The sequence below is a fragment of the Chenopodium album genome, chromosome 9, assembly GCF_948465745.1.
Source record: "Chenopodium album chromosome 9, dcCheAlbu1.1, whole genome shotgun sequence".
NCBI lineage: Eukaryota > Viridiplantae > Streptophyta > Magnoliopsida > Caryophyllales > Amaranthaceae > Chenopodium > Chenopodium album.
The window spans coordinates 6,985,460-7,006,539 of record NC_137842.1 but is presented as its reverse complement, the minus strand read 5'-3'; the positions used below and the strand labels follow the sequence as shown (position 1 = coordinate 7,006,539).

Genomic DNA, 21,080 nt, shown 5'->3' with positions numbered 1-21,080 from the left:
AATAAAACAAAATTGAGGTTGCTTAACTTATTCATTAACGGGTGTTTAGTCAACAAAATTACTCTTCATTAATCATTAAAACATTAACGGCCATGACAAATGACAATACAACTGGTAGATTTCTAACAAGCAGGCACACAGTACACCCGTGTACAGCATCCTAAACTTTTTACAGACTCGCGAACAGAACTTCATCACAGGTAAAAAGACAGCAGTAACCAAGTACGCTTTCATAATCACTCCTATTCATTTCGAAATATTGTACTAGTATGTACATTCCGTCACAGATTACAAAATCATACATATGCCGAAAGCAGAAAAGGTTGGTGATAATACTACCAAAGTAAACATGGTTGATAGTTTCTACAACTAAAAACATCCAAGAATCTCATTGTGTTTTCAGATTCATAATTTTGGTAAAGAATTCTTAGACATTAAAATCTGATCAAATGGTTGTCCAATCTACTGCTGTGGATTAATGGGTGCACTTTCTGCCTTCTATGTATCGTAACTCAGTAAAGTCTCGGCATCTTGATACAATTGAACAAGTATGCCTCGGCCTTTGAACTGCGCATGAGCAGAATTTCTGCTTGATTTTGAAGGGATTTTCTTTCAACACGTATGAGTCCTCAGCGAGATGCTCATGAAGCAGCATGTGAATTTCAAACAGAAGACTTTGCACCAATAAAGGAAAAAAGGAACAGGGAATCAGTCCTCTTCTTCCAAATCATCTTTTGTTTTGCGGTGTGGATTATTTGCTTGAGATCTGTACATTTCTGCCACCTGAAAGAATGTCAGAAACATCTATCAGTGAAATACTAGGGGCCATTATTACTTGCAAAATTCACACCATATGTATCCTAGGAACAGAAAACTGATGCAGAAAAGACTCTTAAAGATCAATTATTTCACCTGATCAGATGATGTGGCGTCCTCTGGAGCCTTGTCTTCTCTAAGACGAACCAAACGTGGAAACCGGAGAGAAATTCCCTGATAACAAGACAAAGGATGGGAATCAACACGGGGTAGTAGTAGATAACAGAGCATGTGGTAAACTAGAGCTTATGGACTGAACAAACAGCACACATATAAAACAAAGTGGAAGTGATACAAATGCAAACCTTGTCAGAATCTACAATACCAACTGCAGCACGGTGAACAGGACTAATAGTCAAGTCAGCTGCTTTGACCTCCCATACCTGCAAAAAGCAAGCAATGCTCAATAACAGCCAGCTATTATTTAGAACTTAGCTTGCGAAAACCGGTGACTTATATCTAGCATTGGACATGGATCTTTATATAAACTATTAAAGGGGGGCACACTCTGGTTGGATCAAAGAATGGTGGTCATTAGACTATAATATCTTATGTAGGGAGAACCTACCCTGTAATGGCCTACGGGATTTCAGTTTGTCGCATTACTTCACTCATCTTTAAATAAACGGTAAAAGCCACATTCAGGATATAAAGGCTACTAAAAAACAGATCTTCACTTTAGGAAAGGAGAGATAGGAAGGGAAAAAGTATGACATCCAATTCCCATTTCCAGAAAATTGAATCAAGCCATCAAGCATATATAGAGATGTTTCCATTTAAAACCAAAAAGGGAACGCCTATAAAGAGCATCCTCTACAGTTTGGAGAGAGCAAACATATTTGGCATTTATAATAGGTGCTCAATCGATAACAGGTATGACTGATTTTTTTGGAAATTTACCTCAGAAGGCTCAAACCAGACATCCGGTTTCAGGTTATCTCCATACCGAAAGTATGTCTGTATACATCAAAGTCAAGAAATTAATATATGAAGTTCCAAGAAACCCAGACTATCAAATTTCAAGTCCCTAAAGCAAGGAAAGAGTCAGTAAAAAGGGGGGAAATGAGGACCTTAGGAATTGAAATCACTTTAGATCGAAGACTGGACGAACGTTCCTCAAGCACTGTCTCAGAAAAACCAGTACCTGTGACAGACGAATGTCCAGCAAACACAAACATGAAGACAATGCAAATGAAATGCATAAAAACAACTTACAGTAGCCACAAATAAACATTAACACATTACCAATTTTGCATATGCTCTGGAACTCTTCATTGTTACTGTCATAGCAAGCAAGGAGAAAAGCACCATAAACACCTGCAAATTTAAGTTATATACCCAGGCCTTGGCAGAAAAGAAGGGGGGGGGGGGGGGGGGGGGGGGGGGGGGGGGGGGGGGGGGAAGCATCGGTTTGCAAGGATTTTCATAATATGAAACAAACTATGCGAAAAGGCATCATTCCATTACAAGATATAATACAACAGATAAGACTTCATAAGAGAATAACAAAGAAAAGAAAGCAAAAACAAATGAAAGAGCATTTATATTTAATTTATTGCCTTCTGAAAAGACTAATTAAATAAACAGGATTATTAGTAGTCATTTGTCTTCAAATCCAGAAACAGATGTTCAGCAAAATGGGTAAAATAATTTGACTAAAACCTGGAGGAAAAAACTTACGAGTAGGGCATTTTTCATACGTAAAACAGATATGGCAATAAGCAGAGTAAGAAGATAAGTGTAAACTCGACCTGTTCGTTTCCCACGGCCATGGAATGCTCCAATAGGCACCAGATCCAAAGAGTCCCCAACACTGCCGAATGAAAATATAAACAAATTAAAAAAGGACAACTCGGAAGAGGAGGGGGGATTCAATAAGTTCAGGTTCAAGCAGATTCACTAGCTAGTTAAATCGCACTCTCCAATTCTTTCAAGGCCTTTGTTTGCAAAAACTAGCTGAAATAACTGAGAGTTCCTGTGCTGAATGAATTAGAAGTGTCAGTAAAATTTATTGTTGATTTAGCTGAGTAAAATGACAAAAGGATGTGTGTTGTTTTAAAAAATGTAACATTCAAATTTAGTACTTCATGTATTTTAAGAAATTTTGGAAGTACTACCTGTTTTGCTCAACTTTTGGAGATAACAAACTAATTATATAATATTAAAAAAAAATTTAAAATAATTATAAAAGAAGATGAAGAACTCTATATATATAACATAAGTTTTCTTTAGCCAAACTTCTGATATGAAGTTCCTACTTAAAAAGCACTTTTCTAGGAACTGTTATTAGAGAAACATCGAGTATGTCCATAAAAATTGTTTCTCGCAAACAGAAATAATTTGCACCTAAAGATATAAGCTATCTCTTGAAGCTCCAATTTAGCTTCAGGTAGCTGAAAAGTGTTAGCAAAGCACAACTAAAAGCTACTGTAGTTAAATAATTTCAGTATATATGTGCAAACCATCCAAATTTTCCATCTGTAATTCTTGTAGTATGTCACTGAGGATGAAATTATATATACTGATCAAGAAAATTATGTTCTTACCTGTCCATGTAATCCTTTTTCAATTTAAGCCAGTTATTAGATCTCTTTGAAGGCTCATAGGTGGCCTCTTTTTCCAATGTTTTGATAATCAACCCCTCACAACTGCAAAACAGAAAGAAATAAATTAATTAATTAAAAAAAGAGGTAGGACCAAAAAGAAAAGACAAATATAGAAGGTAGGACAAAACGAATAGAATCCAGATTAGCGTTAACTTTTATAACCACTTCGAAGTTCAAAGCACAATCAACACATCTAGAGGCCCGAAAATGCAGCATGAAGAAATAACAGTAAAAATCTGAATAGCCATTAGGATTCATCTTGTATTGATGACTACCATAGGCTTACCTTTGTTAATTGAAAGGCACATGAACAACAATGAAATCATACCCTGGACCAACTCATATTAGCCTTACAACAAAGTCAACAACATTTCTTTTTGATAAAATTACTCTAATAAAACATCAGCTGCGAAAAAGATGTAACATAAATTTCTTTTTTTTTTTTGACAGGAAACATAAATTTCAACTACATTTAGAGCAATGGATAAGGTCACAGGAGAGCTTTAGATCAGAATGTGTGTGTGTAGATATAACTTAATCTCTTCTGCTAAATGGAAATAGAGGTCATATCTTAACTTCTTTCAAATTTCAGAGCTTTGTCTACAGAGCGTCTAGACAAAAATTTTGTGTGGATGAGATTACCTCGCATTGACAGACGCTTCAAGAAACTTCTGTATTTCCTCAATATCATTAGATGTAAGTGTTGTAGCAAACTGAAAATATCCACAATCTTCCTCAAATGAATCATAAAGATGCTGCAGTATACACAACAGGCTAAGTTAGATATACAGAATCAAAACACACAGAGTACAGAACAGAAAAACACATTATTTCAACATAATTTCCTAATAATAATAAAGCCTTATGTACATTTTACATTTCTAATAATCAGACATTTATAAGATTTGTTAATTTTATAAGATTTAAAATTGTTGCGGTATGTGCTCACAAGAAAATGTCTACACTTGACCCTCCTAGAAAGCCCCCAACTCCAGGGTATGATTTCATATATCCCCATGGAAAATCAAATACAGTAGGATACTTCAGCATTCTTGGGATTTTCAAGTAACCAAAAATATTTAATCTGGCACAGAAGGGCTTCTTATAAGCTTAGTTACAATACTATAACCAATGAGGATCGCACCAAGAGGGCGCATGAGAAGATCAAGATCTAGAAGCGTTAGTACCAAAAAGCAAGAGTCATTTTATATACTTTTTATGCTACGCCTATCTTCTATGTGAGGCGCTCTGATATTGGCCTCTAAGTGTTAGTACATTGATGCTGGATTATTCAATTCTAAGCCCTATAAGCAAACCAATATTCTTCACATACTCTTAACTTATTTGCTGGATTAAACTTACAGCTATGTGCGTCTTTGGTAGCTAACTTTCTTCTTTTTTTTTTTTTTTCTTTTTCTTTTTCGAATTAGTAAAACCTATGATGCAAACATTTCAGAATATGATGGCCATTAAGATTTTGAACGAAGCAGCTTGCAGCATATCATTATAACAATCTTTGTTATTCAATGTAAATAAAGAATGCACAAAATAATAAAGAACAGAAGGAAGATTATTGATGTGCTAAAGACCGGAAGCATACAACATGAGTTTACCTTTCTACGAACATCAAGCTGTTCCTGGAGAAGTGGCATTCCATTCAAATACAATATGTCGAAAGCGAAGACACAAACATCAACCTTTATCTCACTCATTTTGACATTTTTGCGAGCTCGGGTGCTTAGTATCTAGAACCACCACCAATATAGTATTAGGATTAAAATTATACAGAATCCATAACTTAAAAGAGGGAAACAAATGATAAAAAGATTTATGATAGCAATCTTAAGCATTATCGATAATTATTTAAAATTGAGTCAGAGTACAGCTAAAACATAAAGGTTGTTTGTGATTGTATCCTCAATCACTTTTGTGTTACTACGTGTAATGGAATGGCCAAAATTGATAAAATCATATAAAAGTGAGGAAAAAGGAAAAGTACAATAATGATGATAGAAATGCTAATCAGATCAGGAATTCATTTTCAAACACTGTTATTAATCTGCTTCATCATTTTAAACCTTGCACAGTAAATTAGAAATCAGGGCGCGATCTGAATTCAAATTAATGACTGCCATCTGAAGGGTTCATTTTATAAGAGAGCATGAGCTGTATAGAATGAATAATTTGCAATAACAAAACCCTTGATGTAGCCATCCACAATACAGCAGCTACTCTATGTCTCATTTTATGAGTTTATTTTCTGAGGAAGAAAGGCTGCCCTACTACAAAGAATGCAATAAAATTCTTCCAAATATAGATCTAGTACCTGAAAAGGAAGAATCTTCTGCTTCTCACGATCATAAGCAACAATTTCACAGTCCAAAATAAAAGACTTTACAGATGGCTTCTTGAACCTGGAACACAACAGTAAAGCACATTAACAACCAATGATTTCATAAGCATAAATGTAGATTGAAGCATCTTCATTCTTAAGAAAAAAAAAAAAAGAAGAAAATATACAACAAATCTGCAAGACATCAAGAGAAATCAAAATCAAAATTCTAAAAGGCTTGATAAAATTAGAAATCAGTTGAAAGATGAAACCATGAACCATAAGTGTCAATAATATGAATTTGTTGCCAAGAAGCCAAGAGAAAAAAGAAATACCACTTTACAACCAGCAAGCTCAGCAATGAAACATTCATATACAACTTGGAATTCCAAGTAACAACAATACAAAAAGGCTCAGCCTTAGAAGCTACGCAAGGTAACTCCTTGCAGATCACAGAAGTAAGGATACACGATAAGCTTTTGAGCACCAATGCAACAAGCCAACAACCACATAGGTCATAGGATCAATTCTCCTAAGCTAATTTTCTTAAGTTTCAGCATCAATAAGTTTATTCAAGTAAAATAAATTAAGTAAAAACAAGTTTCAAGTTGAGTTTAGAAAAAAAAAAAAAAAAAAAAAAAAAAAAGGAATTCAAGTTCAGTAATACAAGTCCAGCTAAAATAGATTTTATATTTCGGTAAATCAAGTTTTTACCTGCAAAAAACAGGAAAAAAGGGAGCTGAGTAGAGCCAACCATAGTTGCAATCAGCCAATTATTGGAATTGATAAAAAGAAAAGGGAAAAAAATCAGAGCTATAACACCAGCTAATGATTGTAGCATGACTAGCATCTTGATAAGGTGCCAATCCTTACAACCTGAATTTATTCAACTTTTATTTATTTATTAATTTTATTTTTTTTTTTTTTTTTTTTTTTTTTTTTTGAGAGAGCCTGAATTTCTTAAACTAAGTTGATAAAAGAATGCAACAATGCCTGTTATTGTTTCTTATATTTCCTACCAATTCAATGTACCCGTTTCCGTACTCTTCCTTCTGTTCACCCCTTCCACTCTCTTGAGTATTCAAACAAAAAAAGAAAATCCATTAATTGCAGTACCAGCACCATTACCCACTCAATAAATCATCAGATAGAAGATCAAAGCAGTGTCAAAAGTTTTTAACTGTCACAGCTCCTTGAGAAACCTTGAAACTATTTCATACACTAGTCTCTATCACAATGATATACATTGCAGATAAATACCTTGGAAGAGCAGCAACAACATCAGGGAATTTCTCTGTGTTCCTTTCAGCATTTCGGCTGTATATCTCAACAGAACCATCTTCCATGAAATGAATCTGCATATAATATTAATATCAGACAATATAAGTACAGAACATCCTTTGCATTTAGTCATCCTTTCAGACCCTTGGCACCGAGGAGGGAATGGGAACTAACATACTACACCTAAGTAATTACAATAACTGGGGAAATTGAGAAAAGGTACACGAAAATTACTTGAGCACGTTCTCCATCATACTTGTACTCACAAGTAAATACCATATCTTGAAACTTATCTATGATTTCTGAAACTCCATTTGTTGGTTTCGCTAACATAGGTCCTATAGGAACACCTGGTGTAAAGTTACAGGTCTTTGATAAATTCCATACACCATCACTGAGAAGGGCAGGGATAATTTTATCATACACAGGAACCACTGAGTAAACTTGTTTAACAATCTTTCCAGCCTGATACAGATAAATTCGAAATTGTCAAGAGGAATTCATGAGGATAGATCAAAAACATTAAGACATAAAAGTAATCAGTTAGGCAAAATAGAATCTATTAGACTTGTGCAAAATGCAGCATTAGCTCTATGAAAAAATCATAATGTTATTACAAAAGCAAAACATGTAAGCAATGTAGCTATTTTAAAAACCAAAACTGCTCATATCTAGGAGCTTCAGAGTTTCCACAAAAAAATTCAACAGTCCAGACCACATTCTCAATAAACCAGAGTTGACATGAAAATAAGAATCATATCAAAAGAACTTCTTGACATGAACATGAATTACCACAATAGTATGTTGAACCTTTACTTCATTGTATTATTTCATTTATGATTCCTCCATCCAAAATTTATAGAGCTGTTTGAAAAATCAAAAGCTAAATTTTGTAACCTTTTAAACTTTGAACACTACAAAATCATATTTTACACTGATCCTAAACACGTAGATATACTTTCAGAATTCGGTAGAAAAGCAATTTCGAGGAACATTGACTTTATACTTTGATGCTTATATCATGCAGCAAGTGATGAATGATTCAAATGGTCACTAATGGTCAGAATGGCACTGAAATACAGAAATAAGGAGCAGCCCCAATACAAACTCTTAAAAATGACCAGCAGGAGAAACCAGTTTCAAGTTTTCAACCATATCCTTTTTATTTATGACTGAAATAACTGCTATATTTCAAGAATTGCAGCAGACTTTTATGAATCCAGAAACAGCTTCCCGAGCCTTCTATACAACCAAATTATATGATCTCTACTTCCCTAAAATTCTCATTTTCCCTACAACTAGTAATCTAAAACTTAAAATTATAGCTGTTTTAAAAACTTAGTTAATTTTCCCACCCTATGCAACTTTTCAGGCAATAAATGTAGGGATTTTTTCTCCTCTTTTATGAGTATTAATATTTGGGAATTTAGAACAGAATTTAACAGACATCATTCAAGAGGTTCTCTTTAAGATGCAATTTTTTGAGAAACCCTACTAATAGTAAGCCAAACAAAAGTGATCCTAAAATTGCCAGGAATCTGTACATCCCACACATCAACCAAGCCTAAGTTTCTTAGATAAAATTATGCATGATCTAATTTAAGGAGGCCATGGAGGTAATAAGAAAATATACTGGAAAAGTATCATCTAAGTCACAACTTATCACAAACATCTAGTTCCTGAAAAGTCAGAAGACACAGAACATAAATTTACAAACATGTAAAGACAATAATAAGCCTTCAATATTAATTATTCCCTCCTCAAACAGCAATAGTACAAAAGCCTTAAGAGAAGGCACCAGAACTCATGGAGTAGTAAGTCTTTGTGACATATAAAGTAGAAAAAGACTTCTTAATTTTCCCAAAATCTAGTTATAAATACGTACAAGTGAAGTGTCGGTATTCTATATCAGCCACTAGTAGAAAAATTCGGGGTTATCTTCACTATTACTGACAAATACCACGACCTATGGAAAGTAGCATACATTATTACATTTCCTATACTTCAGTAGAAAGCAAAATTTGTTCACAAACGTCTAATAGCAGCTAAATATCTCAATGGTTCAACAAAGAACACAACAGCAAAACAATAATCAACAAAGTCAAAGTACCATCTTGATGCCATACAAAGTACTGATATAAGACACCACTTACTTCTTCTAGTGGAGATTGAATATCTGACGGGGGCTTAGAATGCTCTTCGGAATACACTGCAGCTTGTCCCAGGGCAACAAGAAGAGTTTTCTCTGCCAAACTAATCCGCAATTTTGCCTGAAAACAACATAATTATGAAAAGAGGAAATATAAAATTAAACATAAATTAATTGCACTTGAATCCACATGTAAACCTGAAGTAGTCGCATCAAGTAAACAGGTTCACAATCTTTGGCAGCCACAATAAGTGACTTGATATAATTCTTTTTTCTTTCTTGACTATCCTTCCCGGATGCCTATACAGATGACAAACAAATGCAATTAAGATGACAATAGAGGTGAGGTAAAAATCATCAATCAACAAAATATCTCCACTTTACTTCTAATCAAAAGATCGAACCATATTATTTTAGAGCCACAAGGAAGAAAATGAGGATATTGGACAATAGAAAAACCATCAAAATTCATTCCCCACTTAAACTATTATGCAAAGAAAAGATTAGATGAAATGTAGCTAAAACATAAGAATTACACTCCACCTTGGCAATGAGCTGGAATGTATTAAATACTTTGGTAATGGTCAGTGGTGGAGGTTGCCGCATCATACTTTGCTTAGAACGGATTTCTTTGGCGACATCCCCGAGATCACCTAAATCCTGTCAACGCAATACAACAAGTACAATCAAGTATGGATAAAGACACAAAATGCAACTTAAACAACCCTTAGAATGTTTTAACAACCAAGAACCACCATAGTTCTACATTCTAAACCATCATAGGAGTTCTTTTTTCCCAATCATCTTTGTACAACTTTCACACATATACACATAGTAATCAAAACTATCGCTAAAACATGCATAAATTTCCATGCATGATTTAACAAAAGGCAACTACATTACAAGAATAAACCAGCAGAAATATCACAGGACATTACCTTGTATAACTTCTTAACATTTGCTTCAGTAGCTCCACAAGCCTCGGCAAGCGCCTTAATAAGCGTAGCATCACCGATTCCGAGCTCCAAACCTTGATGAGCAGGAGCAATCTTGTTGGCCAAAAGATAAACAGCCTCCAAAAGATCATCAGGAATCTTTGCAATGACAGTCCTCAACACATTACAAGTAATATCAGTAATCACAATCCTACCCGATTCACCTTTAATCATATCAAACGCCCTAGCAAGAAAAAGAAAAGGAACTTTATCACCATCCCCCCACCACGCAGCCAAATTGGGGTCGAATTTGGCCGGTTTAATCTTCAAATTAGCAACAAATTCATCCACATTAAGATCAACCTTAGGTTTCTTAGCAAAAGGGTTTTTCAATTCAGGCTTTTGGGTACCCATTTCTACCACGGAATTGGATTCTTGGGGTTTCTCAACAGAAATCGAAGTGGGGTTAGGGTTTTCTGCAATTGCGGGAGATGGGTCTAGGGTTTTTCGTTTCTTTGGAGAAGAAGAAGAAGATTTGGGGGTTTTTTTATTAGGGGATTGGGTTTTCTTCTTAGAAGATTCTCGAGCTTTGCCCATCATAGATGCGAAAATGGAAGAAGAAGATGGGGGAGTAGAAGAGGGTGGAGTCGAAGGAGGAGGAGTAGAAGACATTGCTCGAAGCTTGAAATTCGTAGGGAAATGTTGGAGAGAGAAAGTGGAGGAGAAAATGGTGGTGTTGAGTGGGCGAGGAGTGAGAAAGCAACAGGAAGAAGGATGAGAGATTTTCAACATTCGACAATGTCCAAGGATTTTTGGGAGTGAAGGTGGGAAAAAATGGCGGGAACTAGGCCGTATGACTATGAACATGTGTCTCTCGCCGGGTACGGATGAAGTGAACGTTGATACACAAAAACACTCTACTTAAGGTTAGAGACTAGAGAGGTGTTTATTCGGGTGCTAGGGTCAGATTTGCTAAACGACAACAAAGCTTCTTATAGAAGCTAAAGTAATAGGAAATCGCTTCTTAGGGAATTTAAACAACTTCTCAAAGAAGTTAAAACAATAGCTTATCAAGAAAAAGATAAACTAAGGGTCTGTTCTGATAATAGAACTGAACTTATTGGATCTGAACTGAACTGAATATTTTATAAGAGAAAGAAATTAAGAACTGAACTAAATTGAACTTATTGGAGCTGAACTGAACTGAGCTGAATTGAAATGAAAATCAACTGAAGAGAAGAGGCCCTAAGACAACAAATTAAACACCCAAGTAGAAGTAAGGAGGTGGTGGCCAGTTGGCTGCCGGCGGTGCAAACAACTAATTTCAGTGGCGGTGAAGCTTCAAATAGCGGCCTCAACTTTTAAAGCTTCGAATGACAGTGGCAAGCCGGAAAAACGACGATGAATACAAGGACCACAAGTCCACAACAAATAAATAAAGGATGAGGAGATTAATGAATATGTAAAACTCAAATCCCCTATATACCAACGGACGTGCCACTTTTTGCGCTCAACTTAAAATATTGACTAGAGGGAAAAAAAGATATGGCCATTTGAAGTTGATTCTTGCAAAATCCTTTCAAAACTATTTCGCTTCAATGCACTCTTTCATGTTTTGTGAGTGAGATTAAGATCTCCATTGCCAAACTACATCAGTGTAAAACAACAACAACAACAACAACAATAATACTACCTCCGGTTCAATTTACTCGTAACAAAGGGGTATTATTTGTGAGACATAAATATTCCTTTGTTGCGAGTAAATTGAACCAAAGGTAGTAATAATAATATCAACTACTTAAAAAAATATGGGAGTACTAAATATAATTTTTTTTTTAAAAAAAAAATATATAATAAAATATAATCTTGTTGTAGCCTCCTCTCTCTCTCTCTTCTCTCTCCTAAACTCTAGCTCCCATTATCAATTTTGAAAGAGATTCCATCGGATTTCACCGGTGTAAAGCCCCAATCGTTATTTTCTTTAAGCCTTTTGTTTCTTAGGTTATAATAATTTCTCTCTGGAAAGAAAGGGTTAATCTCCTTCGGAAGACAAGGTTTTTCGATCTTTTCAGACTCCTTCGGAAAATAAGGTTTTATTTGTTTTTTATTTGGTCTCCGGTTGTGCGGGGCTACAATTGATTATGGCTCATATTCGGGTTACAGAACCAGACCAAGAATTTACTTTCTCACAAAATTGCGAAGCGGCGGCGAATTCACTCAAAAAGTTGTATGAGACAACAAATCGAGAATGTGCCGAATTGTTATATTTATGTATTTGGATTCTTAGACCTTCCCCGATTAATTCTTATTTGATTTTGTTATATTCGTTTTCATTATCGTTAATTGTCAATTGTAGATGGCGTATATTTTAATTAATGAAATTTAGTGTCCTTTAGACTTTTTTATTAAAAAAAAAATCACATAAAAAAGAGATTTGATCTAGATGAAGAGAAGAATATCATCCCCTTATTTTTACAAATTAGTGAGTAGCCCGAGCATGTCCCCGGATTGCTAATGTTGTAGACGTGCAATCGATAAATTTTTTAAAAGGCTTTTCAATATTATAATTGTCATTGTCAAACCACAATTGAGCTATTCTTTCAATATATTTTTTTTCTTTTTAATTGAACCTTGTGGTTTACACTTTTATAAAAAAATTTCCACATATTAATAATAGAGTAGATAATTGGCTTAGATGGTTAAATAGCCGTCTTTATTATAAGAGGTTGAGGGTTCGGGAAAAATCTTGCGTGGACCTGGTCCACAATAACATTATTGTGAACCTTAGGCTTACACGCACGCAACTGACATTATGTTGTACATATAGTAACCCTAATTTTAATATAGTAACCTTGTTTTTAACATAGTACTCCTTAACCTTTAATAAAACTTGTGTGACCTTTAATATTATTGTGAACCTGAAGTACTACGTTACGTTGAACATAGTGACCTTAATTTTAATGTATTGACCTTTATTATTCATATTGACCATTATATAAAGAATTTCATTAAAAAAAAAAAAAAAACTCTTATAGCCTTTATAATGCCAAAATGACTTTTATTTTAACCTAATAACCTTTATTTTAATAGTGACTGTTTTTTTTTATTATTATTTATAAAACAACTATAGTGTCTCTAATAATGTTAGTGGTCCACATTAAATTAATGTGAACCGGGTTCATTTAAGAATTTGTATAGGGTTCAAACCTCCTTATCCTTATGTTTTTATATTGAGTAATGTTTGTTGCTAAATTGATGTATTTAACCTAAAAAAAGGGAAATTAAATTGTGTGGCAGAACTAAAGGGAGGTATGAAAGTTTGGATATCTTGTATTAAAAAAAAAAAGGGGGTTTGGATATGTTCATTGCATTTCAAAAAATAACTACTGCATCTATATATATTGCTCCGTATTAAACAATTGTCATTATGAGCAGTAGGGCATTGACAAAGGACAATCCTGGAAGAAGGTTGCTTGCATGCCTTGACTTATAATGTAGAAATAGAGAGAAGGGGTTGTAAGTTCTTTAGATGGTTGGATACAAAAGACCATGCTTGTTGAGAGATCAATTGAGGTGATTTTGGGGCTAATGCAAACTGAAGCATGAAGTAATGAGAGGTGTTTGGGCCTAGTCCATGTTTTAATCCTAGTGTACCTGAAATTATGAAAATACCCCTCCATGATCCAACCCATTATTGATCATCACAAAGTACATATTTACCCTTAATTTGTCCATTCAAGTACAAATCTATCACTAGAAAAGTACATTTATAAATAGCTCATCATTCATTAATGATGGGGGAACTTTTTCCTAATTCTCTCTCCTTCTCTCTCTACTTTCTCTCTCTAAATACTCTCTCTATTTTCTCTGTCTAGAAAGTACATTCGCTGACTTAAGCATCGGAGGGGCTTTTTTGGGTTAAAACCCCGAGGCAACTAACCTTCTCTGTTTTGCAGCCCGAGCTTATCAAGCGTCAAGGTGGAGCCCTCGGATATACCCTAGCAAGGCGGAGCTCGGGAACTTCTTTAAGGACCTTTGGAGTTAAATTATAGGACATCTTGATACCTTACCTAAGACTCCCAAGAGCATTTTGCTCCCAGAAATAAGAGGAAAGAGTTGAAGCAATCTAATTAGTATGCAAGGAACATTGAAAGCGACTACTTGATGTAAGGTTGAGAAGGGTTGCTACGATGAATTTGGGTTCAATTGTGAACTATGGAAGATTATTTTGGTTACGTTTGTAAGTGTAATATGGTATACAATTAAGAAATGATTGTAACGAATATGGATTCAAGAAATGATAAAAGAACCTTCATCATAATATGAGGAACATAATCTTTAACCTCAAAAAATAAAACATAGGAAAAAAGATTTTTAAAAAAATAATACTAATAAATTCAGCAAGTGTTGAATGGACCCAGTCTAATAATATAATCACATTCTGGATAATCACTTTTTTAGATGATAAATATCTTTGTTGTAAGTCATATTTTGAATGATATAGTCGTATTTTAAACAATTTAGTAAGGAGACATAATTATCTTTTGGATGATATAATTATCTTTCGAATGAAAAAATTATTGTTTGATATTTTTTTAATGATAAATTCACTTTGGGAAATTCTCATTGGCAACCCCCAACTTTTGTAACACTAAAATGGCGACCTCCTTTTTTTTCATAAAATGACCTCACTCATAAAATTAATCCTACTTATAACATTAATGATGTTAATTTGGTTAATATGCTTAACTATGGTTAAGTATTTCCCTTCAAAAGGTCAAACCACCTCTTATAAAACATCGATTCCTCTCTTCTTCCCTATTCTCCCTCATTAAACCCCCATTCCTCCCCCGTTCTTCACAATTTCACCATGGTAGCACCTCAAGCAATCAAGCTACGCTTCTGCAGATGCTCTCCTCACAAGTTTCTTGATGTCAGGTTCTTAGATTCAAGGTCCAATCCGGATAGGGCATATTATAAGTGCAGCATTAGTCATTATTTTTGTTGGGTTCCTAAAGAAAACATTTTGATGAATGTCGAAGGGGTTGCAAATGGGGTTTGTGATGATTTTTGCAAGAAGATTCTTAAATTAGCGTTTGGTTTGGCTCTGTCTTGGGTGCTAATTGCTCTGCTTAACTGAATTTAGTTGATATAATTAGGATGTGGAAATTAATGTAAACCCTAGATTTATGTAATTGGAAGGTTTGAAAGTATGTAATCCTTAGTTTGATTTAGATGAAATAGTACTTAATTTTCCCTAAATAAGATGTCATGGTTGTAGGGAATATTTCAAGCCATCCCACACTTGAGCCTCACTGTGATCATACACTTAAGCGTGGTGGCGTCCAAAGGGAAGGAAGCTAGAGTAAAAGAGTCGCCAACAAGTTTTAGGAACTTGTAACCGTTCACAGGGTGAAGGTTACACCACTTAACGATCTAGGAGATCGTTAACTCTAATAAGTCTGGAACCATGACTGGAAGTTCGGGGATGAAGGTACAAATCCAACCTAAAAGAGATTGAATCTGCCCTAAAAATAGGCCTCTACTTTATTCTTCTCATATTCATGTGCGCTTTCTGACTAACATGCAATCAATAGGTTAACCCTAAACCCGTTTAATCTAGGTTGAGTGAATATTAATTCACAACAAAACTATTATTGGCGTTCACTTGAATTATAATCATATTAGCCCTAAACAAGATTATTAACACTAGTAGAAAAAGTGCTATTTGTAACTGGCGAAATTGACTTTTTGTAACTGACATTGTTGGTTGCGAATGCCACCGTTACCACTAGTGAAAATTATTCGTAACCGGCTTATGTTAGTTACAAATAATGTACTATTCGTAACTGGCTTAACCTAACGCCAATTACAAAAAGTCGATTTCCAAGTTAGAAAGCATACTATTCGTAACTGGCATAAAGTTATGCGGGTTACAAATAGGGTATTATTTGTAACTGGCATATCCTAACGCCGGTTATGAATAACCTTGTATATTATTAAAAAAAAATGGCAGTAGTAGCAAACACCCCTACTGCCACCACCCCTCTACACTGCTTTTTTTTTTTTTTTTTTTTTTTTTTTTTTTGTATGTGAAGCAATATAATTTATTTATCAACTTTATACTAAATACAATAATGATTATCAATCTGAAGTTATGAACCATATAAGGCACAAGTTAAATGACATCTACATATAAATCATCTAATCTATAATGGCCTTGTTTGGGAGAAAGCTGAAAGCTGAAGCTGATTAAGTTAGCTGATTTTGACTAGCTGATTTTATTAACTGATTTGACTAACTTATTGTGTTAGCTGATTGTATAAAAGTGTTTGGTAAATAGCTGATTACTTAAAGCTGTTTGAGTTTGCAAAATGACCAATAAGGACATTAGCATATTTAACTTTGAAGAAGTAGTTATTTCATAAATGATATATGTATTTATTGTTAACAAATTTACATGGTAGATATAATTGGGCATATAATTTTATCAATGATATTATGAGATAATTTTTGTACATAATTCATTTTATGAAGTTGTGAGATCATTTTTTATATTTTTTTTTTTTTTTGAAAGAAGATCATTTTTTATATGAACATTGCAAGAATAATTTTATATTAACAATAGTGAATGCACAACATCAATGAAATCGAAAAAAAATATTACAAGCTGAACTTTGTAATGTTACAATGCAAACAACCTTTTGATATTGGAAAATGAGAATGTCTATTAAATTAAAAAAAATCTATGTCTAAGAAATACGCCGTCGTCTTCTGGATTGCCTATTTGTCATCCGATGTATAATTTTTTTTCCTGATATAATACATATATAATTCAGATTAAAAATAAAAAATAAACGTATATATAATTCAAAAGAAAAAAAATCACATAATTAAAAGCCAAAACAGTTAATAAGGCACATATATAGTTTAATTAAAAAATTTTAAAAAAAAACAGAATTGTTCTGGGTAACAACTAACAAGGATTTCGAATTTTTGTTAACATGAGATAATTTTTGGGAAGGAGATAAGGATTGCTAAAATTTGGATTAAAATAGATAATTTCTTTTAACAAAAAAAATGCATGACAAATATAATAAAATAAACTGAAAAACAATAATCAAAACAAAGAAATTAAGGAAGAAAAAATACAAGTTAAGCAAATCAGCTCTTTGAAAACGTTGGGTTACCCAACGTTTTGGAAAACAACTTATTGAGGTAAATAAGCTTATTCAATAAGCTTACTACCAAACACTTGTATTAACTTATTTGACTAGTCAATCAGCTAAAGTTGGTCAAATAAGCTAATATAGCCCCAATAAGCTAACTACCAAACAAGGCCAATATAGAAAATGATATATGAAGTACATACTTGTAAATTACAAACATGTCTCTCACAAGAGTCATACAAACAAGTGAGTTGCTATGATGTTCCCAATAAACTTCGAAATTGGACCAAATAATTGATTCGCCGTACCATAAGAGAGTTGTAGCCACTCCATAGTTTGTTGTATATATACAAAATAGTATTGGTCCTTCAAAACCAGTAGCTTGAATCTGTAGGCAAATAAACAAATTCAAGTAACTTTAAAGATATCACCATACAAATTGCACTTCAACAAATATTAAAGTAGAATACTTACATCTTGTAAATTCAACTTTCTCCCTGTTGAAATTATTACTGCTTATCATACTGACAACCAAGTAAAATACAATTTAAAAGGGGCAACGTTTTCGAAAGTAAATTAAAAAATAATAATAATAAAACAATTTAAAAATGAATAATATAAGTATCTAAAGGATATTCTTACAATTATATCAGATTCACAAGCTTATTTAGCTCAATTAGTAAATGTTCAGCAAGACCGTTTATTATAGGTAGGCCTTTAATTTGAAGTTCAATAGGTGAAAAGTAGAACAGTCTAGATGTGTTCCTTACCAAGTTTTTCTTATTGAATGCAGCTAAGATAATCACATTGAAAGCAGGTATTGTACAAGAACCAAAAGAAGTTATCTTTCTTTAAGTGAGAATTGTAACTCCTGCGTATAATAAGAACTAATTTCTCTTAATCTATACTATATATGTATATACAAAAAGGTAATAAAAAAGAATCTAAACTATGTATATACAAAATCCTAATCCAAAATAATTCTTTTTGAACTAATAATAATCTTATCATTTAACTAGTGTATCATTCTTATCACAATACAAATGTACAATATCTCCAAATTCTATATAAAAAAAAATTAAAAAAAAATAATAAAAAATAATTAAAAAAGGCTAGTTAAACAGTTTAAAGATGCCAAAGTGGAGTTAGATGCTTGAAGTATCCAAATTAACCACTATGATTGCCTTCTAACTCCAGTTATCTAAACTCCCCCAAAACACCACATATCAATATAAGCTCTAGCAATTAAACAATCAATCAAAGCAAAACAAAGCTAATCAATTAACATGGCACAACTTGATTATAAGAAGCTAATACTCAGGCCATAAAAAACTATAAGGAAATCAACCAACACAATAACCAGAAATTGTGGCCGCCAATTGCAAGTACAAGTGGGTCTATATCAATCCCAATAATATAAAAAATCATTCAACAATAATGCAAGCTAAGTTACAAACATAGAAAATAACCCATATAAATGAAATAATAAATCAACATAAACTTGATAAATATCAAAAATTATTTAATCACTAACCGACCAAATAACATATACACTAATCAAAATGCAACACAAAAATAAATTCACAGCAAAATAATCAAGATCTAGCCATACCCAAACATTAAAACCTAGTTCAAATCTTAACCAATTTTCTTAGAAAAAACTAGAAAATGATCAAGGTTTACAGAATCCAAAGAGAGCTGAAACATTGAAAACAAAGTTCATACATTTCTAGGTGCGAGCGGCAAGATACGCATAGGTAGAGCAACGACTCTTCCAGGACATTATGAAATCGAATAACCCTAAAACTAAATTACTCTAAATAGGAAAATGTAAAAAAGAGAAAAGTAGCCTTGAGGGAGACAAATGTGGAGAATGATGCAGGGTGGTCGGAGAAAGGCGACGATGGCCAGAGGTGTTGAGTCGGTGGTGATGATGGTGTAGGAGGTATCGGCTATGAGGTTGAGAATAAGCGGTTTAGAAATTACAAGTTTTAATTTCTCAGAAACAAAACTTTTTCCCAAAATTGAACAGCCATACCAATCGAATCTTCTACCCTGCAAATCGTTCAACAAGACACCGGTTTAGAAATTACAAGTTTCAATTTCTTGATCTCTTGCCCTCGAAACTATCGCCACCCAGCTTCTCAAGAATAGATGTTTTTTATTCCAATTTACTCTGAAACGCGAGTTCGCAACCATCAAATAATAAAACCCCAAAACTTCCATTTAATTAATTTTAAACAAACAAAAGTACAATTGTACAAACCCTACAAATCTTTTAGTTCTTTTATCAAATAATCACATGAATTTAATTAAAAATCTATAAAGATGGAGATCGAGAGCATACCGCCATACCTTGATGATATTCTTGATGTTCTTTGATCGAGAGCAGTTTCAGAGGAGAGAAGTTGTAATTTATGTCAAAAAGATGGAAAAAAAATAAAGGTGGAGGAGGAAGCGTGGAGCCGCGGACTACTACTAATAATTTCCTAAATAAAAAGAGTGAAATTAGTAACGGACCTAAATAAGTCCATTACAAGTAATAACGTCAACAAAGTTTGACTTATTATTTGTAACTGGCCTTCTTTGAGTTCATTACTAATAGTTGGTTAGCCTATCATCGACCTACTACTTGTAACTGACCTTTGTAATGCCAGTTACTAATACTATTTTACTTGTAACCAGCACTATCTATGTCAGTTGCTAATACTTTACTTGTAACTAACGTAAATTAAGCCAGTTACTAATAGGGCGTTACAAATAGCTTTTTTTCTACTAGTGTAATTATCTTATCAAGCGTGATTACAAGTACGAATTCCCTTTAAACATGCATAAAAGGTGTGATCAAGCAATAACAATAATATATATCAAGCAACATAATAACAATCTCAATAAAGCATAATAATATTATTAGCAGATATTATTAGCAAGATCCTAGGCATGATACTAACAAGATTAATAACAAACCCTAGCATGTCACTAAACATTAAAGATCAAAGCTTTAATCCTAACATGATACTAACATGATATTAGGAATTAATAAAACAATTTAAGCATGATTTCTATATCAAAAGATTAATAAAGCAATTAAATTACTTATTTGGATGCCTCGTATCTCTTTCTAATAACAAAATACACGCGTTAGTAACTTCAAGGAAAAGTAAACAAACAATTAAATTAAATAATTGAAATAGAGGTTTGGGACCAAACCCTTAGAAATTATCAACCTTTCACGTATAGGGCGTAAACAACTTCGAACTTGGCTAGGTGTGTCTAGAGCTAATGTATGTGGAATTTTGTAAAAGGGAAGGTTTAGAAAAAGAATAGAGAGAGAAGGAAAGCTTCTAACTTTTAGAGAGAGAGATGATGGTTGTGAAAGATTAAAAACGGGGAGATACGACCCCTATTTATAGAAAAAATAGCACGGAATCAAATCAAGTCCTATTCGGAATAAAATACCTCTTGTCGCAAACGACAGGAGTCGGCGCCAGACGACAAGGTCGCCGCCAGACGACGAAGGCTAGCGCCAGGCGACGAAGGTCAGCGCCTGGCGACGACTCTGTCGTCTTGCGCTGGTCCAAAAGTCAACGCGCTTTCACACGCGTAATTACCTTTGAAACCGGTTGCAGGTAATTATGCGTCCAAGCAGTTTTCAAAATCAGATTTAATATATTTTATTCTAAATAAAACATCTTTAAAATATAATTATCAATCATATCTTATTAGAATTAAAAAGAACCTTTTAGATATAACTAGAAGATTAAAATCAATCCTAATCACTTTAGGAATAAT

At 33.6% G+C, this 21,080-nt stretch overlaps 1 protein-coding gene and 1 long non-coding RNA gene across 6 annotated transcripts; both read right to left on the bottom strand.

The window, feature by feature from the left end:
* Positions 1 to 228: 228 nt before the first annotated feature.
* LOC145559500 (DNA ligase 1-like) lies at positions 229 to 11,010 on the bottom strand. The gene is made up of 17 exons (XM_081620916.1): positions 10,123 to 11,010; positions 9,728 to 9,844; positions 9,383 to 9,484; positions 9,189 to 9,305; positions 7,270 to 7,500; positions 7,015 to 7,109; positions 5,749 to 5,836; positions 5,036 to 5,167; positions 4,065 to 4,177; positions 3,363 to 3,464; positions 2,568 to 2,629; positions 2,062 to 2,133; positions 1,887 to 1,960; positions 1,717 to 1,773; positions 1,122 to 1,199; positions 913 to 990; positions 229 to 783 (listed from the first exon to the last, which is right to left on the bottom strand). The coding sequence occupies exons 1-17, from the start codon at positions 10,984 to 10,986 to the stop codon at positions 709 to 711; spliced, it is 2,457 nt and encodes an 818-aa protein (XP_081477042.1). The 5' UTR covers positions 10,987 to 11,010; the 3' UTR covers positions 229 to 708.
* A 5,741-nt stretch (positions 11,011 to 16,751) lies between these two features.
* On the bottom strand, positions 16,752 to 19,746 carry LOC145559499 (uncharacterized). Of its 5 annotated transcripts, XR_014092740.1 has the most exons (4): positions 19,644 to 19,738; positions 17,763 to 19,343; positions 17,492 to 17,676; positions 16,752 to 16,933 (listed from the first exon to the last, which is right to left on the bottom strand). It is a non-coding gene; the product is annotated as an uncharacterized LOC145559499 (long non-coding RNA). The 5 variants fall into 5 exon arrangements; XR_014092738.1 differs by lacking the exon at positions 17,763 to 19,343 and having other exon boundaries at positions 19,644 to 19,746; XR_014092739.1 differs by lacking the exon at positions 17,763 to 19,343 and having other exon boundaries at positions 19,636 to 19,740.
* Between the last annotated feature and the right edge of the window lie 1,334 nt (positions 19,747 to 21,080).

Bases quoted from the DNA above. Each gene is read 5' to 3' on its own strand.
- LOC145559500 (XM_081620916.1), bottom strand. From the start codon at position 10,986: ATGTTCATAGTCATACGGCCTAGTTCCCGCCATTTTTTCCCACCTTCA. The intron at 2,630-3,362 runs GTAAGAACATAA...TTCATTCGGCAG, and splicing joins AAAAAGGATTACATGGACAG to TGTTGGGGACTCTTTGGATC. The intron at 991-1,121 runs GTTTGCATTTGT...TCTTGTTATCAG, and splicing joins GTATTGTAGATTCTGACAAG to GGAATTTCTCTCCGGTTTCC.